The 27,718-nt window shown below is 34.4% G+C and overlaps 1 protein-coding gene across 1 annotated transcript in view; it reads left to right on the top strand.

Moving 5' to 3' along the window:
* The window catches only part of pigg (phosphatidylinositol glycan anchor biosynthesis class G), a 132,488-nt gene that overhangs the window by 66,413 nt on the left and 38,357 nt on the right, over nt 1-27,718 (top strand). The window contains exons 8-9 of the mRNA XM_042737966.1: nt 6,407-6,691; nt 22,381-22,784. Of these exons, the coding sequence (XP_042593900.1) occupies nt 6,407-6,691; nt 22,381-22,784 (689 nt within the window). The remainder of the gene's footprint in view (nt 1-6,406; nt 6,692-22,380; nt 22,785-27,718) is intronic.

Raw genomic sequence — 27,718 nt, 5'->3', positions numbered from 1 at the left:
CAGAGAAGGAAGAGAGGAGAGACTGATACACACTGAGGTCGGTAGAGTTTCTTGATTTATGCCATTTCCTCTCTGCAGCCCTGAGTTTAGAGTGATGTTCACAAAGAACATCGGACAGCCAGGGGGCAGATGGGGTGGTGCTTGCTGGTCTGGATGACAGTGGGCAAAAGATGTCCAAGCAAAAGGTCAGAGTGGAGCAAAAAGTGTCAGTAGCACTGTTCATGTCCAGAGCTGAAAACTGAGCGAGTGAAGGAAGTGAGGATGAAACCACAGAGGATGTGGCATGCAGTAGACCAATCACAACTTACTGGGTCATCAGACCAATCACCGCAGTTTAGCATCACGCAAAGGAGGAGTTTGGAATAATGAATCGTTAAACGAATCGTATAAAAAATAAATGCATATTTTAAGACCACGAAAGTGTTTTTTGACCTTGCATGCATGTCAATCTGTTGTTGGGGACTCCCAAAACCAAAATATGAACCTTTCATTACCCATAATAGGGGCACTTTAATGCTTTCATTTAACAAGGACATATTAAACTGAAGTGACAATAAAGATGCTTATTATGTTACAAAATATTTCTTTGGCAAATAAATGCTGTTCTTTTGAACTTTCTAGAGGATCGTTTTCTCAAAGGATCCTGAAAAAAAAGTAACAGTTTCCACAAAAATATTAATATTATATATTCAAGACTGGAGTAATGGCTGCTAAAAATTCAGGCTTGCATCACATCACAGGAATAAATTCCATTTTAAAATAAATTCAAAAAGTGAACAGTTATTTTAAATTGTGATAATATTTTGCAATATTACTGTTTTTACTGTATTTTTTTATAAATTAAATGGACTGTTATGGTCTGTATTAAGACCTTAGGATCTAATTCAACAGAAAATACTATTCACTAGACTGCAGCAAAGAAACATCTTTTCCAATCCTCTATGAGGAAAGGAGACCAGGGTTTCTCCATCTCATATGACCCACACGATGCCCTCAAACCTTCTGACATTCTCCAGTCCCACATCCCAGTGGACACTGTGTCCTTTAGATCTCATTGACTGGATGAAGTATTGACTGTTTGAAGACTGTAGTACTTCAATAATGGATTGCACTTAGCAAATATAGCTGTTGAACTGTGGCAGGAAAAGGTCTTTAGCTCACATGCGCATATAGCATGCATCAAATGTGGTGATTTCATCAATTCTACAAGCCTGAAAAAGGGTAATTAATTGCTATTTAAAATTATTAATCATTGCCCAGCACTGATATATATATATATATATATATATATATATATATATATATATATATATATATATATATATATATATATATATATATATATATATATATATATATATATACATATATATATATATATATAATATATATATATATATATATATATAAATACATGAAAATTTGTTGGCCCCCTTCCTGATTTCTTATTTTTTTGCATGTTTGTCATTTGTTTCTGAATTTCTTTGGATCTCGGAATGATGTCTAGCTTTTGAGGATCTTTTGGTATACTTCACTTTGTCAGGCAGGTCCTATTTAAGAGATTTCTTGATTGCAAACATGTGTGGCAGTAAACAGGCCTGGGTGTGGCTTGAACTCAGGTGAGATAAACCACAGTTTTAACAGGAGGGCAAACATTTCTTCACAAAGGGCCATGTAGTTTTGGATTTTGTTGCGTGAACCGGAAGTTGCAAATTACTTTTCTCCAGTGTTGTGACGTATTTCCGAGAGAAACAAAAAACTAAATGAGGAAAAATTGTTGTGACGTATTTCCGAGAGAAACGGAATACTAAATGAGGAAAAATAGTGGGCGTGGCTTTATTTACCAAAAATGCACCTCCTCGCCATCTCTCCTTTCACGCGCTGTCAATGCTCGCAAACACACAGGCAGCCTGTCTACTGTCAGGTGGAGGGGCGTGGATGCTAAGCAGACACCCAAACCGTCAAACCTACGTCATCAGGGAAGGTCCTCCAATGCAGAGGGGAGGGGCATTTTCAGATTTTGATTAAAGATTACGAAGCCAAAAAATTTTTGTGTGTGGATTGACTTGCATGGATGAATTGTTCACCACAAAATGATCAATTTAGGCAAACAAAGTAAATATGGTCAATTTTGATTTCAGTTGGACTTTAATAATAAAAAACCTTCATTTAAAAACTGCATGTTGTGTTCACTTGTGTTATCTTTGAATAATATTTAAATTTGTTTGATGATCTGAGACATTAAAGTGTGACAAACATGCAAAAAAAAAAAAAAAGAAATCAGTAAGGGGGCCAACACTTTTTCACAGAACTGGTTTGGTTTTTGAGAGACGCGCAACGCGGCTGTTTGATTGGTGAGCGCGCTGTGCTTATTCCATTCATTCGTATCATATTGTAGGATAAGGTTTAAATGATTGCCTTTTAAATATATACACATAATAGAATGTGTATTATGTATTATTATAGGTGATATTACTCTTGCCAAGCTCTGATTTCATGGAGAGGCAACCGCAGTGTGGTGTTTGATTTATGCTCTTTTCATTCATAAAGTTTACATTCATTCACTTCACACTCTATTGCGTGACTTTAGAGGGCTGTGTATAATATTGCGCTGATCCCCTGGCTCAACTGTTATCTAGCAAACACCAGACTGTGCCAGCCTCAGCCGAATATTCAGGCAGAATAATTTTTTTTCCGTTTTTCGTTTTTGAAGCCATAATCTGTGCCATTCCGAATAAGGTATTCGCTTCGGGCACACCCCTAATTATTACATAGCATATTTTAATTTTACATGCAACATAGATAAAGTCATAGAAAGTAACAGCTACACGCAATAATGTAATCCTAAAATTCACGTCTTACTTGCAAACTCTGCACATGCAATGGTTAATGCATGCTCGAGGAGTCAGTTGTTTCCAACAGCGCTGACTAGTGGTTGAAGTAGTCGAACACTCGACTACTTGACTAGTCTATGCATTTATACAGTATGTTTTTTTTTTTTTTTTTTTGCAATCAAAAACAAATTGCTTACAAGAATATAGCGCTGCTAACTGCGAGGATGTGTTTACATGCTTGATGAATCGAACAGTCGATTTGCCAACTTTACCCAGCAAGCTGGCAAAAGGTCTACACCATAATGAAGTGCACCAATTAGCTTAAGTCGCAGTGTTGGACAAAAGGTCAAAATAAACGAAGAGAAGTGTTGTGGAAAAAATACCACAATAGCTGTTACTTTCAGAACAGCATTAGAGGACTCCAGAGGTTGCCAAAAACAGTAGGTAATTTGCTCTGTAATTTTTACACAGGCTGTGTGAGGAAATACACAGATGTGTTCAATTTGGACGGGATTGAAATCACAAAGTGCAGCTGAGAAACAAATTGACCTGACCTCCTCTGGGAGAACTAGTCCTGTCCAAATAGAGCAGAGAGGGGTGCAAATGAGCATGGTGTCGTCATCTGAAAACAAAAGTCATTTCACAAACAGAGTTTGCTAATAAAGCCTTTGGTAAATATCAAACAGACATCTTTGCTGCTGTCATGTTCTAACAATGAAAAATACTTTTACAGCGTTTATTCATTTTTATTTTTCCTTCCAAGTAAATTCTGTTTCAAATCAATTCTGTTCATTTGAATTGTCTGTTCATCAAAGAATGCTGAAAGTAAAAAAAAAAATAACAGTTTCATCAGCAATATGAGGAATAAGAAATGTGTTTTAATGTTTTTTATTATTAGATGTTTATTGATGTTTCTTGAGCATCAAATCAGCATTATTAGAATGATTTCTGAAGGATCATGTGACACTAAAGACTGGAGTAATGATGCTGGAAATTCAGCTGTGCATGACAGGAAAAAAATGCATTTTTAAAATATGTTCAAATAGAAAATAGTTATTTTAAATTGTAATAATATTTAACAGTTTTTTTTTTTTTTTTTTCAAATTAATCAAATTAATGCAGCCTTGGTGAGCAAAAGAGACTTCTCTCAAAAACATTATGATCTCAAACTTTTGAACGGTAGTGTATGCTAATACAATTTTATAATTGCATAAATAACATTGATATAAGAAAGAACATGAACTAAAAATGATCAATAGTATACTTATAAGTTTACTTATAAGATTTTGCTGTTCATTGTTGGTTCGTGGCACCTAATACCAGAAACACGCATTATGAAAGAAAATATGGTCAGTTACGATTTCATGCTGACTTTAAGCATATTACTGCTTTCCATTTTCTGTCTCAGCAAAATATCAGATTGCGGCCTGATTATTTTTTCATCCTGTTTTTCCCGGCCTCCCATTGTTCACTTATTCTTTTGGCCCTTTATGCTAAATCTAGTTCTCACAAAGCTTTTATCTCAGATGATCGGCAGTTTGTGTCTTTTCTCTGTTAAATATTAACGTGGCGTTTCTGACCCTCCGATTTCAAGTTCTGAGAGAAAAGTTTTTTGTTTTTTTTATATGACTTCTTCAAACATCGCTCACAGCGCAAATGTTACATCCCGTAGAGATGTCAACGAAGACAGCCGTGAGCGAGTGAACCGGATGGGGACAAGAAAAGAGCGAGTGCCTTTCAAAGCGAGCGTTTGACTGTCGGTGCATTGTTGGAAGTCGAAGGCAAGGACACGTCAGCGTGTGTCCTTTTTTGAAAGCCCTGCTCTCCTGCTTTTATCAGAAATCTCTCAGAGTGTGAGATATCTGCATTCACTTCTTGGCTGTCATTGCGATCGACAGTTTTTTGCAATGAAATAAGCTGATTGTGCATTAGCAAGAGGCTTCCTGAAAGCAGTGGACAGGTTTTCTCCAGTCTTTCTTTAGGGATGTTTATGAATATGTGTCCTGGTGTCGAGCTGCAGACAAACCCATCATTAATTTTCCATAAGCCTTGTTGATGTGCGACCCACGCTGACCACCCTTCTGATGAAAAGTGTGTGTTTATTTGAGATTACAGTTATTTACAACCCCAATTCCAGAGAAGTTGGGACATTTTGTAAAATGCAATAAAATCAAGAATCTGTGATTTGTTCATTCTCTTTAACTTTTATTTAATTGACAAAAGTACAAAGAAGAGATTTCCAAAGTTTTCACTGACCAGCGTAAATGTATTTTTTAAATATGAACAAAATTTTATTTTGTTGGCTGCAACACATTGTAATGTATCTGCATTAGTCCAATACAGTTGTGTTTGAGAAGGATGAGGTGTGTATTGTATTAACATGCATCCTGGGATTTACAGCAGTGACATAGTCAGGATTGGGTTGGAACAAATGTTGTAAGTAATACATTTAAAAAATCACCCAATGAAAAACCTGAGCTTGTTAATAATCTAAACATTTAGGTGGCTTGCATCCTATAAATTATCCTTTTATCTTTGTGTATAAAGTTTTGTTAAGTGTTGTTGACTCATATGTTGCTGTTGACTACACACACACACACACACACACTGCTGTTTAAAGGTTTCTTATGCTCATAAAGGTTGCATTTATTTGATCAAAAATACAGAAAAAAATTGTAATATTGTGAAATATTATTGCAATTTACAAAAATATATATATTTTTTATTTTAATATACTTTAAAGTGTAATTTATTCCTGTGATGCAGTGCTGAATTTTCATCAGCCATTTCTACAGTCTTCAGTGTTACATGATCCTTCAGAAATCATTCTAATATGCTGATTTTATTGTCAATGTTAAAAACATTTGTGCTGCTTAATATTTTTTGGAACCTATGACACTAGAAAAGCATTTATTTAAAATATAAATCTTCTGAAACAATATACACAACCGTTCAATAGTAGAATTTTATTTTATTTTATTTATTTTGAAATAAATGCTTTAATTCATTCTTTAATTTCATTCATTTAACAGTGTGTTCATTGATAAATAAAAGAAAGTAAAGACTTCTATTTTGAATAAATTCTGTTCTTTTTAATGTTTTATACTTTTATATGTATACTTTTCAATGGCATCCAATCAAAAGTGTTCACTGAGAAGCTGTAAAGTGCTGACTTAACCGGTGATCACCATTTCTCCAAAACCCTGCCCTCCAAAAACATCAACCAATCCAATGTCTGCAAACCCAGACATGCAAAATGATCGACAGGCAGAGAGCATTTCTGATTGGCTTAAAACTTTCAGGTTCTATTTTGCTGATTACAGGGCCTTGTGTTGACACAGAGATGTGTGTGATTTCTCAGGACGCCTATTTCAGTGATATCTGCCAGGGCTATTTTATGAGCGATATTCCCGGAAAATCACTTACAGCAGCTTTAATACCAGGTGTAAAAACTACTATCGGTCTCGAATGACCGTTTGTGAAGGCATCACCCGAGACAGATGATAATACAAGCAGTAAACAGAGCCCTTGTGTGCACGTGTGTTACTGAAACGCTCTCTCTCGTTCTCCAGGTGCTGTTTTTGCTCTTGTTAGCCATGCCGGAGGCGTTGAGCAGGGAGGCAGTTGTGGACGTCCCGCTGGCATCATCTCTGCTCTCTCTGCCATTTTACCTGCTGTGTCTGTTCGGCTCGGCCCTTCACGTGCTGGTCTGCACCTCCGCCGGGGGCCCCTGCTACCTCTGCTCTCTCCCTTGGGTCCTAGTGTTCACCGTCATCGTCTTGTCCTCCGCCTTCACATGTGCTCTGGTTAGTATGGTGGCGAGGAGGATGCCAACCAGCAATAAGACCCCTACTAAGGTGAGTGAAAAGGTTTCCAAAACCAAATGTAAAATACGAGTCCATAATTCATAATAAAGCTTCCTCCAGTGAAAACGTCCATCCCCTTTTGTCCTCTCACATCAAAATCTACCCAAATCAATTTAAGTGATGGATTCAAATCAACAGTGTCCAGTAAATAAATCATGAGCCAGAGAAAGAGAATAAATAGGACATTTTTGACTATTTAGTGAACTATTATTTGTTAAAAAAAATGTTGCCCCTTGTCTTCCATTGGTGGGACAAACAAACAAAGCAATGTTTTGCCATCGTGTTTACACTTTTTGGGGAAGTCAACCTGTGAATGTGTGTCTTGTAGTCGTCTCTGCACATTAGGCTGTGATGGGAGAAAGTTTTTGAACATCAGAAGCATCACACACAGCAGCTTTATGTCTCTGGAGGGCCAAGCAGAGTTAAAAATTTTCTATTTTGCTCTAAACACCAAAAACAAACCCTGATTGAAGTTTTATCCTTGGCAGTTTATTTAAGGACGAGTAGAGAAGCTCTCTGGTTACTTTAGACACAGGCTTTGCTGTAAACGCAATGTCCTTTACTTGTTTAAAGGTCACATGTGAATAGGAGCTGTTGTTAAAAGACGGCTTTGACAGTAAGCTCGCTTAAGAAGTAAAAAAAGAAAAAAATGGACTAATGCTATACATTATTAGAAGTTTGAGGTTGGTAAGATTTGATATAGTTTTTCAAAGTCTTTTATGCTGACTAGAGCTTAATTATTTGACTTAACTGTTTTCCATTGGTATATATTCCACAGAGAGAATCAAAGGTTACGCCTTCTTTCTTTGCATGAACATTTGGGTGGCGTTATGCAAATCTTCCCACATTGTGACGTAGAGATGTGGGGGCGTGTTAAAATGAGGCGTTTCAGGAGGGCGAGGACGAGTCTTAACCTTTATAAAGAATATCTCTTTGGGTTTGAGACTTTAGTGTTTGCAACTTTACGGATATTATCTATAATTACGAACAGCTTGTTACACTCCGAAGAGAAAGAAAAGCTTGAAATAGCATCATATGACCCCTTTAAGAAAGCAGTTACTTGCAAGCAGCAAACTAGACTGACATTTAAGGGATACGGTGCAGAAATAGTACTTATTACACGTAATTTCTCCACATTAATAAGCATGGCAATAAAAGATATTTAAGATGAAACTGTAGCCAGTTTGTTAGTTATCTTATAATCCATTAAAGTGATTAGAACAATCGTTGCAAATGGCAGCAGCTGCATTTATATGAATCAAGAGAGAGCGAGTCTGCGATACCCAGGATGACATAATTAAATAATTGGACACATATTGAGTTTTAATATTTTATTAGCCAACCAAATGCAAAGCTTCCATGAAGAAAAACTGTTCTTAGCAAGCATATAGTGTCAACTTCAGTTACCCGGATAATCCTGTTATCAGCTTTTTCAGGTTGTTATTGAGGAATAACACATCTCTCGGGATTGACCAATCAGAATCAAGTATTCCACAGAGCTGTGCAAACTTAGCTCATTTTAAAGCTTTTTTGTCTTATTTTAAATAATTTTAAGTTATTTTGAGGCCACAGGTGAGAGTTTTCAACAATATCAGCATCCTCCTTTGATGACTTTGCATTGATAAGAGAAACACAAGTTATAAAAAAATATTTAAATTAATGGATTCAAATACAATAGCAGTAGAGCTATTCATAAAGCAACTTTAAACTGTTTTATGTGGTTACTTTAACTGTCAGTCAATCAGCAGGCGTTTAGACAGTAATGTTCTAATGTTCAGTAAATCTAAACCCAGTTTAATCCAGCAGTCAGACATCACAGCTGCCAAAACTTGTATATACTGCCATTTTATGTCATTAAGAAGAAAATGATTTATAGCCTGTTATTGAAAGTTTTCAATAATAATGCATTTACACCAAGAAATCCGAAACCGAACTTTTGGAGGAAACTAAAAAGTCTAATGTAAGAGGCAATCTTAAACACATTTCTTTGTTAGTTTGAGATTGAACAGCTGTTTTGGCCTCTGATGAATGTGAGATGAGAATATGACCATCATATCAGCCTACTCTTGCATCATGGGATTAAGTTTATAGCACTAGTAGTCTCACAAAAAACATTCTGGGTCATGTATCATACACAGAATCATAAGAAAGGAAGAAGTTGTGTTGGGCTCACAGAGTCTTCTCTCTTCATAAAAACTCCTCTTAATAATGCATATCTGCTTTTGGCCTCCTCAAACAGCAGAGAGACAGGGAAAGTTTTCAGGGATAAAAAAAGAATTTGCTCCAGAGTTAATGAGATAAGAAGAGGACACCTCTTTTAATTACCTCTTTACAGGAAATAAAGATCTCCCTCTCTCTCTTTCTGTGGCACGCGGGAGAAAATTGCTGACACTCAGAGGTGCGAACAAACAGAATGATCATTAGAGAGAGAGTGGTGCAGCAGAGGAGAAGAGAAATAAGACGAGCCGAGTGAAAGTTTTGCAGCATCAATTCTCAATTCCCATTTGAGTTCCTGTCACCTTCCACCTTCCAGACGGCTGTCTGTTATTGTGAAGTATCACTCATGCTCAATATTTAATGAGCAGGTTTTTTGCTCCGGTTTCCGTCTCTGGTGGCAAGAGCACGGTTTCATGCACAGGGAATATGTTGGGCTCTAAATTAAACGCTTGCTTTTAGGAGCATTCAGGTTGAATAAAGAGAATTCGTCCAGCCTGAGGTGTCTTCAAGGGGCCGTATCATGGAAATCGGTATTTTTCAGGCTCGTTTGATGTACTGTGTATGCTAGAGACTGACACGCACTCGTGTACTCGAGTATGACAGCGATGATCATTCATAAAAAAAACACTATAATGATTTATGTGATCGGTGATGCTCATGCATTCCTGGCATCCAACACAACAGCATGGGCCAATCCAAATGGGCTACAAAATACATTTAGTGAAACCTAAGCTGCAAAACAGATCATTTAGATGTTTTTGTGGTTGTGACCTGTAAACTTTATTACTCATTTAGAAAATCTGATACTGTTTTTGGTGCAAGAACCCATTTGTTTTGCTGGACAACAGTAACACAATTTACTTTCAGGCTTGTTTGATGTACTGTGTATGCTAGAGACTTTTTACATTTAGTCATTTAGCAGACGCTTTTATCCAAGGTGACTTACAAATGAGGACAATAGAAGCAATCAAAATCAACAAAAGACAAGTGTTATGACAGTGTTATGACAATAGGACAATGGGTGTTATGACAAATATATTATATAATACAATATATATATATATTATGATATATATATATACTAATATATATATATATATAAATATATATATATATATATATATATATATATATATATATATATATATGCGTTACATGACTATTACTAAATATAATGTAGAAACTTTAATTTTCTATAAAGCTGCTTTGCAACGATTTGCATCGTGAAAAGTGCTATACAAATAAACTTGAATTAAATTGAATTGAATATAATAAAAAGAAAACAGAATAGAAAAAGAATAGCAAGCTAGTGTTAGAAGCCTTTTTTGCTTTTGTTAATTGTGTAATAAATAAAAACAAATAAATAGAATACAAAAAGATTAGAAAAGCTAGTGTTAGTCTAATTTTAAGAATAGAATTAGAATAGAAAGTGCTAGAGTTAGAGGGTCAAATAAAGATGGAAGAGATGTGTTTTAAGCCGATTCTTGAAGATGGCTAAGGACTCAGCTGCTCGGATTGAGTTGGGCAGGGTCATTCCACCAGGAGGGAACATTTAACGTAAAAGTATGTGAAAGTGATTTTGTGCTGCTTTGGGATGGCACAATCAAGCGATGTTCACTTGCAGAACTCAAGCTTCTAGAGGGCACATAATTCAGAATTAATGAATTTAGGTAAAGGGGTGCAGAGCCAGTGGTGGTTTTGTAGACAAACATTAATGCCTTGAATTTTATGCGAGCAGCTATTGGCAGACAGTGCAAATTGATAAACGGTGAGCGTGATTTGACCAAGTACAACGTGTTCCTGAATCCTTGTTGATCCTGGAACATCATTCCAATCAACCAATCAGAATTGAGAGATAACATTTCAGGAATTGTCAGTTTTAGGCTTACAATCATGATTAGGTGCTTCTAGACTCTTGATAATCAGCTATCATTTCCCTCTGATTTTAGGAATAAATTATGGGTAGGGTTAGGTTTAGGGATAGGGATTGGGTTAAGTCTGAATTTTTGGGCAGTAATGTTGATCCATGATCATCAAAAGATGTTGACCCAGGAACATGTCTTCTTGGCAAAATCACGGCGACCATCTGATACTGTTTTTGGTGGAATGTTCTTGACAAATATGATAACCAGTGAATAAAAAAAATATACATTTCTACATAGAAACAGACTGTTGCCCCTTTGAAATGCACCACAGCCTCAGATGTATAATTGACAAGTGCAGATCCAGGAGACAATTGGCTGTATTTCCAATTCATTCTCCAGGTAATGGGCTCTCTGAGAATCCAGGCCAGTTTGACAGAAATTTGAGTTACTTCCACATGCGTGACAGTGACCCCTCACATAGCTGTGAGACCGAGGTGAAAGGAATCATGGGATTGTTGTCAAGCTTCTGCGAGTTGCTCATGATTGACATTAACCTCCCTCGCTGAAGGCTTATTGGAACTGCTGAAATCACTATAAACTAGAGAATGATAATAATTCTAAAAGCATTGATGATTAATACTAAGACTAATGTCAAAAGAAGCACATTTCTATGACAGTAATTTTTGTGTTTTCCAATCATTTTTTTCATAATGGCACTGAAAATAATAATGGTAGTAATATATAAAAATCAATGTTACAAAATCATTCTTGCTTTACTGGTGATTCCAGCGCTGTTTCCAGCAGATGTGGGTTGTTTCTGTATTTCATGTCCCTTGCTGTCGGGAATTCCGACACAGTGTTTAATTAGTCTGCATTAATTGCCTCCTGATCAATTAGTGCTGCTGTCATCCTTGTTAATAGAGATGTTTACTCGGCACTTCAGACGATGTTTTGAGTTTTATTATAATCCAAATCTCAGAAGTTATTCTCACTCTGATAAGACCGCATCTCTCAGTCCTGCATCTGTTTTTAAATGTGTTCATTTGCATATTCCTAAAGTCTTTGTAACATTTCATCAAAATGAAAAAACATACTTAAAAGAACATTTTTTTATTTTTTTATTTTTATTTTTTATTTTTTTTTCCTTTACACTCTTGAAAATAAAGGTTCTTTTTTTGGCATCACTGTTTCCATTGAGAACCTTTAACATCCATGGGATCTTTCTATTTCGCAAAAAGTTCTTTATAGTGGAAAAAGGTTCTTTAGAGATTTATTGATCAACCAATCAATCAAACCTTCCTTTTGAAACCTTTATTTTTAAGAGTGTAATTAATATTCACCAGTATTTACCAAATAGCTGTTTAATGATTGTTATCTTCTTGTTAATGGAGTCAAAAAGCCTCAAAAGTGTGGTATTCAGGAAAAGAAAAAATAAGTACATCGCATGGAAATATTCTTTTTTGGTCATTTTTTGACAAGCAAACATTTGATCCTCTTTGAAACAATATTAAACAAAATGAATCAACTCTGAAAAAGTACATTTATCACTCCATAAAATTTGATTTAGAAGAGATGGACATCTATTGATATTTCTATTGAATAAATTATTAAAAGAAATTTTCCTTGTTTTGTTTAAATACATTGACTTTAATCTTCAGTTTCAAAGAGAATCAGGTGTTTTCTTGTCCAAATATGTCAAAAAGCCAACAATTTTCATGATATGTGCTTATTTTTATTCAGCTCAGAATCATTCAGGTATGAAACACATACTGTACACTAGTGTTGTAGTCAAGACCACCTAAACTGAGACCAAGTCGAGACCACCTACTGTCAGTACATCCATGAGATGTTGCTGTGATTGTAGAAAATAGGGCTGCCCTCGACTAAGGATTTTTCTGGTCGACTAGTAGTTGTTCATTTTAAGCATTCGTCGACTAATCGTATGTTTATTGATTAACCATTTAAATAATTATAATAAGTCTTTAATTGCCTACATAGCCTAATAAGCACACACATAAAGCTTTACACAGCGCATCAGCAGAAGTAATGATTATGAATGTGTCAGGGAAAAACAGTAATATTAAGGAGACTGCATTAATATTTTAATAATTCACTGATAAACAAGTGCTTTCTTTGTTTTCAGTTTAAGAGATGAACTCGGTGACACTGACTCATCATCCCCGCAGTAGTGGACTCACCTGTATGCATGTTTCATACAGATTACATAATCTGAGAATATTTGTTTTCCATTTGAATTGGTTCACTTGAAAGTAGACATTCACTCTCTATAGATATATTTTGAATGTGTGTAAAGCAAAGATAGCTATACAAAGAGTTTTGCGCTCACGTTCACAGACCGAGACGGCGCATGGTGTTCGCTTTCATTATTTTACAAAAACACAATGTTTTGTTGTTATTGTGAGTGCACAAATAAACATAGAGTCTTTACAGATTTGAAAGATATATTATTCTTTTCTGTATGACCAAAAATGAGGGAGTATTTTAAGAGCAAGTGAGTGCACCAGCACCTACAGCTGTCCTGCAGTGAGCTACTAGTTTCCACACTCCACAGACACGTGAACAGCGCACATTTCGCTAGGTTAATATTAAATTGAGCGGCCATGTAAAGTTGCTAATACTTACATATTTCAGATAATAAGCCATATTTGAGGTCAGTGAATGATAGGCGAACGTTTGGATGTCCTGTACTGTATTACCAAAGACTAGCCGTTAACGATCTGTCCATCACGAACTGCATGACTTCGCCTGTGTATTTTTTGTTTCTGCGACTAATACAATTTTGGTTGACTACTAGGGGGCAGCCCTAGTACAAAATACTGCTGCTGCAAATATAACATGTAAAATAACCCCCATATATAACATACATGAAATCACTCTACAGCAGATGTTATATCATGGTTTAGATTGGGATGTTGGGGGGTTTCTGAAGAATGCTACAACCTACAGCAAACACTATCCAAGAATTTGAATGTTGAGCAGGAGCTCATTGGCTGCTGATACAAAAAGAACCAATCAGCTGCACCATGTGAATAATGATCTCATTATATCAGATTGAGTTAGAACCTATCAGCCTGCACCAGTTTCATGACTTTGTATTTAGAATAAAACGAGACTGTTATTAATCAAATGAAATCACTAACAGAATTCATCTTTGCACAGCAGAGGTGGCACAGAAGCTGCATCTGAATTGGTGCAGTTACAACTGCATAAATATTACTTAGATTAATGTTTTAAAAATGACATTTTGAATATATAAATATGATGGAAAAATAAAATGAATATGAATATCAAACTATCACCGCCAATAGGTGGCGTCAAATCACAGAATCATTTATTCAGCCAATTTGTTCAAAGCAGCTGATTTATTTTACAAATCAGTGCTTTGTGTTGCTCGGAAAAGCACAAATGTTCTGCTATGGATTTTTTTGGAACTGTTTTCATTGCTTCTGTGCCACCTCTGCTGTGCAAAGATGAATTCTGTTAGTGATTTCATTTGATTAATAACAGTCTCCTTTTATTCTAAATACAAAGTCATGAAACTGGTGCAGTCTGATAGGTTCTAACTCAATCTGATATAATGAGATCATTATTCACATGGTGCAGCTGATTGGTTCTTTTTGTATCAGCAGCCAATGAGCTGCTGCTCAACATTCAAATTCTTGGATAGTGTTTGCTGTAGCAGTTGCAGCGTGCTTCAGAAACCCTCCACCTTCCCCAGCTCCACCTGTATAGATCTGCTGTAGAGTGATTTCATGTATGTTATATATGGGGGTTATTTTACATGTTATATTTGCAGCAGCAGTATTTTTTTCATTGCTAAAAATATTTACACAATATGAACACAATTTATTTGCCAAAATAGCAAAAATAAATAAACAATTCATAAATGCATAAATAAATAAACTGTGTCAAAAATGTTATTCACTTAATATTAAATTCTTGTTTGTTGAACATTTGTGTAAAATCAATATCACATTTTGGAATTATGCTCATTGCTCTTGTGATATTAATTTTATATGAAAACAGGTCTCATACAAATACTTTTTGCAGTCAAATCTTGAATTTTGGGGGGCATTTGTATTCATTTTGCTACATGTTTGACAGAATTCCCTGTTAAAATTCTGACTAGGCACAAGAGTATCAAAGGAAATAAAATTAGTAGGAAGTTATTGATGGTCTCAAGTTCTACAACAATCCTACTGTGCACTTTCACATCAATTCCTGATGGATAAAAGTTTTTTTTTTTTTCCCCTAAATGAATATTCTGTTCTACTCGCATTACAGAAGTAAAATTGGCTGTAAATGCTGTTTCATGTTGACCTCAAAAAAAGTACAGTAGCAAAAACAGGCTGTTTAATTGTACGGGTCAGAGAGAGGGTGGAAAATACTCATGAAAAACTAATTTACAGTGCAGAAAGCATAACATTGTAAGTGTACCAAAGGGAAAACATAAAATACTGTATGATATGTCCACTTTAAAGAAACAAACAGGCTGTTTAGTTACACACGAGCTGATGGTGAGGCCCACACACAGCCTGTCGTCAGAGGGAATTTCTGTCTGTTTCCGCATTAGCATATAGATTAGCGTGCGTGGCCCCGTTAACTCAGCGATTGCTCCTGCAATGATGAAACCATAGGAGACCTGAGCATGCAGCCTAGAAAACAAACTCCTGATGCTTTTGTGCTGCTTTTGGTCTGGACTCTCGTGGATTCAAATATTCCCTTCGATGGGACCGACAATATGAACAAGTGAAAAGTAAAGAGAGACGGTTTACTTAGAAATGAGAAGTGAGAACGAGTTCAGCCCAGACGGTGTTTACACAAACACAAGTTGCTTACACAATCCATTTCCTCCGCCGGCTGACTTCCTCCCAGTTGTTGCCCCGGGTGATGAATGGAAGGCATTGGTTGCGGTGGCGAGGCCTCGTCACACCAGTGAGATGTGAACGGTCCCATTGGTAACACACATCAAGGCTGCACATGGTCATTTTCATCATGACCAGGGACACACACACCCAGCCACAGAGCGACCAATTAATATTGCGTTATCAGCACAGCTGAGATGCCTTTTATCGCTTAGAAATACTGTCTGTTGATTGAATTGATCAAGAGCAGCACATTTAACATCAGTAATGTGAGGGAAACTGAATTTTCACTGAAAGTAATGTAGGGTGGGATTAGTGCTGCGTGTTAAAAAAACAATAATGATAATTATCACTATATATTTTTCTCATGATAAAATGTTCTAAATAAATTTTTCAGGCTAGATCAGCCAGTGCACATGCGCAGTCAACACGCTTATGCCTGTGCCTGCGCAGTTGCTGGTCTAGCCTCAGGTTTCTATGGGAACTGGTACTTTTGCCATATTGTGCGTTGTAGTTTCTCCCATTCATAAGTAAAGGAGTGAACCGTCTTTGTATTTCTATAGTCTTTGGCCACACGGACCAACTACCAGCTTGACTCAAACATCAGCGTGGTGTGAGCAGATGCTTTTACTTGCTGGTTGGTAGGGATGCGCCAAATGTTCGGCAACCGAAATTATTTGCCCGAAAATAGCAAAAAAAAACAGCATTCGGCCAAACAAGCAAAAAAACATATTCAGTATTTGACATTCGGCCCAGTGTTTAATTTTGTTCGTCAGAACAAACACGAGAAACACTGTGCCATGAACAATGTTAAAAGGCTTTTCCATGGATTTACTGTAGTAACACTAACTTCACCATGGTATTGCGGCAGAAATGTGGGATTTACATATTATATTATTAATGTAGACATATTAAACGTTTTAAAGAAGTAATGGTTGTTATCAAGCTATAACATTTGTGCATATATTTATACTAAATGTATTTACACTCTTAAAAATAAAGGTGCTTAAAAGGTTCTTCACAGCGATGCCATAGAAGAACCATTTTTGGTTCCACAAAGAACCATTCAGTCAAAGGTTCTTTAAAAAAACATCTTTACCTTTTTATAATCTGAAGAACCTTCTTTCACCACAAAGAACCTTTTGTGAAACAGAAAGGTTCTTCAGATGTTAAAGGTTCTTTATGGAAAAGTTATTCTATGGTATTGTGAAGCACCTTTATTTTTAAGAGTGTAAGGTACTGTTTTTCATATAGAAACCATATAGTTACATTTTACCATGGTAGTGAGGTGCTATGTGGTTTTATATTTGGTTATCATAATCCGATTTTGTGATGCTATAGATGGCCAGTGGTTAATTTTAATAAGTATTAAAGAGTGCCAACTCAAACAGTCAGAATATTTAAATTTTACCCTGTATACGTATATGTTACTGTTTTTATTAATGAACATAAATTTACATCTGCATCGTGCCATCAAAGTCAGGGAACACAAATCTGTTTTATGATTTAAAACAATATCACACAGAACATGCAGAAAATAATAAGTGTTTTGAATATTGTACCTCAGGTTTGTGAAATGTTCACCTGTGTGGCAAGTGTTTGTCATGTTTTGACCAAAAAAAAAAAAAGTAGTTTAAAACCATAATTAACCATCTGATTTCCACAACTTTCACTCAGGAGAAGAAATTAGCCTTTAAAGAAATAAAGATTTAACATTCATTGTGATAATTATCGATATCGACTGATAAGAAAAAAATTAGTAATGATAATTTATTCCATATCCCCTTAAACGGTTTTATCAGGCGTTTCATATATAGAACCCCTAAAAGGGTTCACAGTGCAACAGTTACAGGGATTAATATAAATCTATTTCTCTTTATCTATTAATACTTTTTTAATATTTTTACCTCTCTAGAATAGCACTCTCCATTTTAGAAATATTGTTTTTCTTAATAGTTTTACTTATCTAGAATAGAACTTTTCATTTTAGAATTTTTGTTTTTTTATAGAATACAAAAAAAAAACAATCAAATATTAACTTGCACAAATAAATAAATTGAAAGTTAACTTGCAAAAAGAATAAAAAAGAAATAAATACATAAGTAAAATGAGAATGTGAAAAGTTTGTCATCAAATAGTATATTAATAACAGTCTTATTTTCCATCTCACCACCAGGTCATTACCCTTTACCTTAAATAAGTGTCAAGTATTTACTCCACATTCTCCTATAAACCAAGTAGTTTAACTTTTTTGTATACTGCAACTTTTGCCAATTCTGTAACCCATAAGAGATGGTGAACTGTTTCTGAAAAGGGAGCTAAAAGACTAACTAGTAGTATTGTTTTTAAATGTATAAGCATTAAATGTTAATTTTACATTCAGATAAGCATTTAAACAATAAAAACAAAGGGCCCATGACAATTTCAGCACTGGGAAGGGCTAAATAGTGCTGATTGAAATTAACTGAGTGAAGGCTTTTGGATGCTTCATAGTACTGAATAAAAAGTAGACCGCAAACAGATACTTCTGGCATCTCTGTGTTATTGGTCAGTGAACATCTATTTTGATGCTACCTCTCCTTGCGATGAGTAGGCTTGACATCCTAAGATGGGGATACAAGTCAGAGAAACATTTATTAGACCTGTGGAGTGTACAGTACAACAGGAAAAAGAAAGGAATCTCTCACAATTAAATCAAATCTTAAAACTTACTTGAATTAGATAGAAGTGTGGTGTTTTCATCTGAATGTAGATGACCAAACAAGTAATGCTGCATAGTCCAGACCTGCAGTGACGGTGCAAAAATAATTATTTATTTATCAGTCAGTCATAAGAACCAGCATGATAAAATGTGGAAAGTAGAAAAAAAAAAAAAGATATCAGTAACTTGACAAGTTTCCCAAAGTTGGTACTGTGAGGAAAAAAAAAAATTACCTTTTGTGTTGTGTTGTAGCAAGTTGGTCATGTTTCCTCTGACTTCCACAGCAGCTGATAAGGTGGTGGTAAAACTTTAAAAGTGCTCTCTGATAAAGGAACATCTACAACAACCAAATACAGTGTGCTTAGAATAATATACAATTACTTAAGCAAAACAAATAATTTACTACACTATAACTACAAACACCAAATACTCACAGTTGTCCACAGAAAAAATGGAATCCTCTCCATCAGCTTCTCTCATTGTTCTTCTTGGTTTGAATTCATGTTTATAACGGCTGTCTGACGGTGATTTGACTGAAACTTTGTTTCATCTTTTCCTATCTATGTATACAGTAGGTCCAATACAATCTACAGGGCAAACAAATATTAGGATATAACATGAACTCTCGCCAGCATTACTGATCAATTCACAACAGTTTTTATCAAGATAATTTAGGAATTAATGTTAAAAATGACAAACCTCCTGGCGGAGAATTGCGCAGGCCTGGACAACGCAGGCCTTTCTTCTTTTAGCTTCTTGAAATAAACGTGTAACGTTAGGCTAGCTAAAAAAATGACAAGGGTTAAGGTAAAAGTAATTGAAATAAGCTGAAATTTTTCAATTACAAATACACAAATAAAAAGTAGTATAATATTTTACAATAGCATAATGTGTAAAAATATATACATTATGCACGGGGAAGTCATGGCCTAACGGTTATAGTGTTGGACTTGCAATCCAAGGGTTGCAGGTTCGAGTCTCGTACCGGCAGCAATTGTAGGTGTACAATGAAGCGCTCTCTCCACCCTCAATACCACGACTGGAGGTGCCCTTGAGCAAGGCACCGACACCCCCAACTGCCCTCCGGGCGCCGCAGCATAAATGGCTGCCCACTGCATCCGGGTGTGTTTTCACGGTGTGTGTGTGTGTTCACTGCTGTGTGTGTGCACTTTGGGATGGGTTAAAAGCAGAGCATCTAATTCCGAGTATGGGTCACCATACTTGGCTGTATTCAGTCACGTCACTTTTTTAAACATGTTTTAGGCCAAGTTACGCCTTTTGTGCCAAAAGGGTCACAATGCTTTTATCCTTATATAGAAGTTTCTGGCATAAAGTAAATTTATTATTTTTTTCTTTGGAGTTGAGTAAAGAACCCTAGGGTTTTATAAAGAACCCCAAAGAACCTTTTTTTCTAAGAGTGTAGTATCATGTATATACTGTTATAATTTTTATTAATATTTTAAGTTAGCTTTTTAAAATTTCTGTAATAATTTTAGTCTAAATTTAAATTTTGTTTTCCTTTTATATATTTCTATATTTTATTAGTTTGTTTTTATTTCAGTTTTTATTATTATTATTATTATTTCCAATTATTTCCAGTCATTTTAGTGCTTCAACTGCACACTTATTTCATTTTTTTGATTTATTTGCAGTCTTTTTTGTGTTTATTTTGAAGGCTTATTTTTGTTTGTTTGGTTTATATTTTATTTTATTTTATTTTATTTTATTTTATTTCAGCATATTTAAATTAACAAACAAACAAACATATTTTTAGTGGTTTTTGTTTTATTTTATTGTGGTTTTGTTTGATATGATAGTGTACTGTAAAAATGATAGCTCTGATATGATCCTGTGATGTTATTTGATATGATAGTGTACTGTAAAAAATGACTATAATATAATGAATACAATATAATTTGACTTAATTTAATCGCGATTAATCGCATCCAAAATAAATTTTTTTTTTTTACATACTGTATTTATTGTGTACTGTGTATTCATTTATTATGTATTATTATAAATACACACACATACAGTATTTAGTTTTAAAATATTTACATGTATATACATTTATATATTTATATTCTTATATTTTATATTATCTTTTATTTAAATATATTTAATATATAAACAAAAAACATATTTTTCTTAAATGTAGCTGCATTTATTTGTAGCTCTTATATATACATAATGTTTATATACACATTGGCATACACGCATATATTATGTAACCAAAAACTTTTATTTTGGATGTGATTAATCGTGATTAATCATTTGACAGCACTAATTTATATATCTATAAATGTAATATTTAATATGTATTCTAATTTCTAATTACATTGTATTATAATGTATTATTTTTATTTATTTTATTTTATTACTTTATATTAAATTAGGCTTGTTTTTTTTGGTTTAGTTTTTAGTTTTTTATTATGTATTTACTTATATATTCTATTATTTCTATTTTTATATGTAATATATTTTTATGTAATATGTAATATTTTGCATATATCCACCATTTATATTAGTCAAAATGCAATATTATTTATTTATTTATTTTATTCTTTTTAAACTTGTCTTCTAGTAAAAATTCGAAAAATCATTGAAGCATGATGCATTTACTGAAGAAGCAAATCTGATTAAGATATTATGAAGTGGTTTTATTTTGTTTTATTTTTATTAGCTGTGTGTGTGTCTCATTGCACTGTCAGATATTGTTACTTGATTTAATTTGATTGCAAAAAATCTGCCACTGCAGTATGACTAAATACACCCTAGCAACCATATAGCGGTGATCTATCATCCACCCACACTACTGTAACTTCATGCAAACACCAGTGATATTTTGTTCACAGAAATATAGTTGGTTAATAATATTTTCACCCCGTGTGGCTGCGATTAGAAGGAAAGAAAATTTGTTTCAGATGCAAAAGATTGTGATTCCACTTTGATGAAAGATGATGAAAACAAACATTGGTGTCTTCAGAATAACAGGCACTGATGAATCATTTGTAACGAGAACAGAAATATGTATTAAGATGGGATGCCGTTGTGTGTGATTGTGATTCTGAAGACATCGACCAGTGTACAGGATTCCCTAGAGAAACAAGTGTGTGTGTGTGTGGCTGTTAGCACTTTCCCTTTGAGTCAACACTGCTCTGCTCCCTGCAGCCTTGCATTTACACACTGTGGGAAACAGTCACAACATGCTCTCTCACATGTGTGTGCGTGTGTGTCTGTTTGTCTGTTAGCTCAGGGCTCTACACATCAAAGTGCTGTCTGTAGAGGTGTTTTACAGTGTTGGACACCAGTGACTTTGGTGTCAGCTGTGTTTTACTGTCACACACTGTCAGATGTTTCAGTTATTTGTGGTTTTTGCCCTTTTCAACTCTCACCGCGTCACCTTTTCCACTCCATTTCTCTCTCTATGCTTCACATCTGACTGCTTGTATTGATTTTTTAGTGCGTTTTAGTGCAAACTTTTGTCTGTTTGGAAGATTCCATACGGGATGTGTTGCTGAAAAGATTGATATATTTGGTGTGAATGTATTTCATGGCATAAATCTGCTCAAAAACTTTCTTGCATGTATCATAATTGTGTTTGTCTTTTATTTCTCAGTAGATTTCTGTTTCAAATAAATGCTGTATTTGAGCTTTCTATTCATCAATGGATCCTAGAAAAAGAAATGCAGCATTGTTTTTTCACAAAAATATAAAGCAGCATAACAGTTTTCAACATTGATTATGATGAGAAAGCTTTTTTGAGCTGCAAATCACCATATTCGAAAGATTTCTGAAGGATCATGTGAGACTGAAGACTGGAGTAATGATGCTGAGAATTCAGCTTTGACTCACAGGAAGAAATTGACTATTTTGTGTGATATACAGAGTTGCTGTCTGTGTAAAGCTCCAGATCAGTCACTTATGTGGCTCTATTTCAGTTAGTATGCTGCCTTAGAAGGTAGCTGCCTTCAAGGCTAAAAAGTAACCTCTCTCTCTCTCTCACTGTAGGGTTCTGACTGGACTCTGTCGGAGTTGGACGTTCTGTTGCTGATCGGTACAGTGGGTCATACCCTCAGTTTGGCTTCCAGCAGCTTCATAGAGGAGGAACACCAGACTTGGTACTTTCTGCTCAACACGCTTTGCCTGGCTGTCTTCCAGGACGTCTGCAGGAAGTACTTCAAGGAACAGAGGCATCGAGATGAAGAGGACGAGGGGCCTTTGCTTCCCTCCGGTGCCAAGGAAGGACCGTCATTCTTCCCGGCGGTGGAGCTGGGAATGAGTCCGGGCTCGGAGAAATGGCTGGCGCTGGCGACCCCGCTGCTGACCTTGACCTGCTGTCGCCTGCTGAGGTCACTGAACCAGACCGGAGTGCAGTGGGCACACCTGCCTGACTTTGGACACTGGCTCAACAGGTAAGAGCACAGAAATATCACATTTGGTTTTGGGTCCTTATGTGGAGCCTGTTGACTAACTGTTATTATGACAAAATATATGACTGTTTATTATTTATATTAGGTAATATTTTAATTAATTAAAATAAATAATTTTGGTTTAATAATTTTTATTTATTCATTTTTATTGAATTATTTATTTTTGATTAAACCTTATGTTATTTTTTTAAAACTTTAGGTCCACAGTAGCATTATATTTCAAGTATATTTTGATGGAAATAAGGTTGCTGATATCAGAGTTTTAGATACCAGCAAAAGTTTAAAATTATTAATGCTAGTTGCAACAGAAACTAATTCTAGGCTAAATAATATAAAAAAGCACTTAAACAATTACTGAAGACAAGTTAACAGTCAGTAATACAATAAAAGCAAATTGCAAACAATAAAACAAATGCAACAGAAAAATATATCAATAAACAATGCATTCAGTTTTTCATGTACAGTAAGTCTATTTAGCTAATACTATTCTACAGAAATTTAACAATTAAATGTAAAATAAAACATTTGATTCTTGTTAAAGCTATATAGTAATGCAGTCGAGAGCAGTGGTAGATTTTTTCATTTTCTTTTGTTTGTTTGATTTACATTTATATGGAAGCTTGTTTCCACCATGGGATAAAAAATCTAAAAAAATAAATGCGACTTTTTTTTATCTGAAATTTTTCACTTTTTTTCTCTCGTCATTATGATTTTTTTTTCTCACAATTATGGGAAAAAAGTCTGAATTATGAGGGATAAACTCTTTTATTCCATTTTGAAAAAAAAAAATACAGAATTTTGAGATACAAAGTCAGAATTGCAAGACATAAAATAATCTCTGAACTGTATGAAAAAAAGTTTATTTTATTATATTTTGCAATTCTGACTTTTTTTTCTCGGAATTGCAGTTTTATATCACACAGAAGCCTCCTGGGGAGCAGTGCAGTTCTCTTTCACAACTTCTAAATATCAAGCACGTCCTTCAGTAGACTACATTTAACAATAGCCATGTTTAATTTGACTGATTTGTATGTTACATTTAGACTTTTTAAGGAGGAGCAAAAGCTCATCGCTATGAAGGAAAAGAAACAGAATGCGGCACATGAATGGTTTTATCCTGATTATTGTGTTTTCATAATTGTTGAAGCTAAAATCGAAGCTAAAATTCAATGAATCGCACAGTCCTACTAACTAGAACTGTTCAGTCATTTTTGAGGATGTGCTGCTCTGCTCTGAACCATAGTGAGATGTCTGACTGTCTGCAGGGAGTTAATGGTGCATTCACACTGACAGCGATTAAATCACCGCAGGTTGTCGGGTCGCTGCGCTGTTGGTTGCTTGTAGGCGTTTCAACTCGACTGCAGTATTCAGCCGTGTCTGGCAGCAGATCTCTGCACAACTTTGTCATATCATACAGTCTTTTTCGATCAAGTCGACAACTCTCATTGAAAATGAATCACATCAGTTCGCGGTAATGGTGCGAATCACTGCCATTGTAATATTGTTAAAATATATTTTACATTTTATTGTTATTATGTATTATTTACTATACACTATATAGAATCACTATATATTATAATAAATACATTTTACTATATATATATATATTATATATATATCGTATATATATACAGTTTTATATATGATAATATATATATATATATATATATTAGTGCGTCAAGCGATTAATCACATCCAAATAAAAGTTTTAGTTTACATATGTATGTATGCTGTGTATAATTATTATGTATATATAAATACACACATGCATGTATATATTTCAGAAATTTTTTTTATATATAAAAATATTTATATTATAAATTATATGAATATAAATATAGACATGTAAATATTTTCAAAATATATACTGTATGTGTGTATTTATATGTACATAATAAATATACACAGAACACACACATATTATGCAAACAAAAACTTTCATTTTGTATGCAATTAATCGCGTTTAAAAATTAATATTATATTATGCAAACAAAAACTTTCATTTTGTATGCAATTAATCGCGTTTAATAAAATATATATATTATATATATATATATATAATTATCTGTTATGTATGCAATTAATCGCGTTTAAAAATTAATATTATACAGATCTTGTATAAAATTGCATGTATATATTCTGTTTAGCAACAATATAATTTTTAATTGATTTTTTGTGACATTTTTGATGCATTATTTATTAACTTATTTATTGCTGTTTCTTTTGTTCTTTCTTTCATTCATTTGTGTATTATTTTGCTCGTTTGCTCAGTTGTTTGTTCTTTTCTTTGGTTGTTTTCTCATTTGTTTGAACTTTCTCTTACATTAGTTTTGTTTTACTTATTTATTTTATCTTGTCTAGTTCATTCATTTGCTCGTCCTGTCTTTAGACCAATATTTTACATATCTGCTTCTTCTCCAAAGCCAGATATGGAGCCCATGCCAAAGGTTTGTTGACAATAACCAAGTCACAATGTTAAATCTGTGAAATAAGCACCATATTTTGTTTGAGAGCTGCGTTGGAAGATAATCAGTGAATATCGAGTGCTCTGGTCTGTTCCTCAAACAAGACTATCATATAACTTCAGAAGACTCAGACTACAGTCAGACAGCAGGCAATTAATGTTCGCAACCTCTGAATCTCACGGTCTCTTTGGTTTTATATCTGAGAGTAGGACTCTGGACTCTCCTGGGCTCATAGTCAGACTGCCTGCAGACTTTTTGGATAATGAAAAGATCGTTTTATGAAAAGAGGACTAATTGCTACACTGCAAAGGAGGTTTAATGTATTCGTTAAGCATTTTAATTCGTTGGCATTTTAATAATTATTCTGGCTCTTTTCAAGATTCTTTTGTCACACCGCAGGACTGTTTAAGTATCTGCAAAACTGATTAAAAAAATTATAAAATCATAATGATGACTAAACTATTTTGCATATATAACAGTTCTGTTTGGGAACTTGTTATTTGTCAGCTAACCAAACTCGCTCTGGACGTTTGTTTGATAAATATCCCCTAAACTTCCAGCGTCTAAACACACTTCACCCCGGGCGATTAACTTTGTTCTCTCCTGTGTGTTGTGATCCGTGCTTCTCTGGAAGCGGCACACACACGAACACACACTCCCAGACAGATGGTACAGCGCGGGTCTGTGCCAGCGTTATTCTACCCCATTAGCCAGTATCCAACCAGTCAGCCAATCAAAACCCAGCTTGGTCTCACACAAAGAGCCTCAAAAGAGTAAATCAACAGACAGAATTTGCCAACAATCCCGAGAAGCTTCATTCCCCATTTATTTGCTTTCAATTTAGTAACTTTATCCCTTTGTAAATTTATATATTGGTTAACATTCAGCTTAAATTAAATAAAATTATACTTCTGTTAAGTTTTTTTTCCATAAAGCAGTTGCAAGGGCCTATATGCTGCAGTTTTGTAGCATGTAATATGTTTTCCCTAAAGTGCACTTGCAATGAGGTTTCTTGAATTGTGAATTAGTTTTACATGACTACTTTCCACACCTTCTCTATAGTCTCAGCATCACATCACTTGTCCATCAAATAAATAATGCAACAAAAAATGGCAAGCACTTTCTTCTTGTGCTCTGATTGGCTAATTTTTTTTCTCCTAGTAGATAGTAAATGTGATTTTTGCTTAGGCTAATCTGTGTATTTTTAGAGTTATGTTTGGTAAATTAAATACTGTGTATTTTCTTTTCTTTTTTTTTTTTTTACAGTAAACAAACTTTTTTTGTTAACAATAAAATTGTGAAATGCTTATTATGTGAACCATTTCTAATACAGTAGAAGTAGATATAAATAGTATAGAAAATATTATGTAAAATTAAATATACACTATTTAGCAACAATATTTTTTGAACAAGTTAATGATAAACTTTTTTAGTTTATTCTATCTTTTTGATTTTTTTTTCTTTTGTGACATTGTTTAGTTTGATACCATTTTTATTTTATATTATTTTGTTCTATTTGTTTGTTTGTTTGCTCAGTCATTCATTTGTTTGCTCTTTCTTTTGTTTGCTTTTGTCTTTTTTTGTTTTTTCTATTTTTTGTTAATTTTGTTATTTTTTTTTTTTCTAATTTTCTTACCAAGACTGCATTTATTTGATAAAAAATACAGTAAAAACAGGTAAAATTGTAAAATATTATTTTAATTGTAAATAACTGTGTTATATGTAAATATATATTTCAAATGTATTTTATTCCTATGATGAGAAGCTGAATTCTGAGCATCATTACTCCAGTCTTTAGTGCCACTTTTGAAACAGTGCTCTTTCATAAATCATTGTAATATGCTGATTTGCTGCTCAAGAAACATTTCTGATTACAATCATTGCTTAAAACAGTTGTGCTGCCTGTGGAAATGTTGATACTTTTTTTTATTTAAGGATTTTTGGATGAATAAATTTTTTTCAAAAGAACAGCATTTTTTTTTAAATACCTGTACAATTTTTGTAACGTAACAGTTCGTAACAACAGTAGTGCATATAACATGAGGGTGCCTCAAAGATGTTCATTTTTATCTGAAATATTCCTTTAATAGCAGCATAGAAATCAATATTAGCTTCATACATATAAACACAATACACTCATATCCACAGAATAGAATCTGTGCTCTTTCAGTCTGTGTCTGAAGTGTTTATAGAGGTGGGTCACACAAGCTAAAGGTTCAGGCCGACACATCTTTACATTGATGTGTCTTCTCAGATGAGATCATGGATCGATAGCTCCATCTCTTAAGTGCATCACCTGCCGTCCACATCTAAAAGCCTTGAATGCCACACATAAAGACCTTCCTCCGTATTTCTCTCCCTCTCTTTTGCCCACCAGCCAGCTCTGATGAAGAATAATTATTGCGGTCGTAATAAATCTCTGCATTCATGCAGGACAGATGGACATGTGCC

This window comes from Cyprinus carpio, chromosome B14 (assembly GCF_018340385.1).
Source record: "Cyprinus carpio isolate SPL01 chromosome B14, ASM1834038v1, whole genome shotgun sequence".
In the NCBI taxonomy this organism is placed as follows: domain Eukaryota; kingdom Metazoa; phylum Chordata; class Actinopteri; order Cypriniformes; family Cyprinidae; genus Cyprinus; species Cyprinus carpio.
The sequence above is the reverse complement of the archived record's forward strand: the minus strand, read 5'-3'. Positions and strand labels throughout refer to the sequence as shown.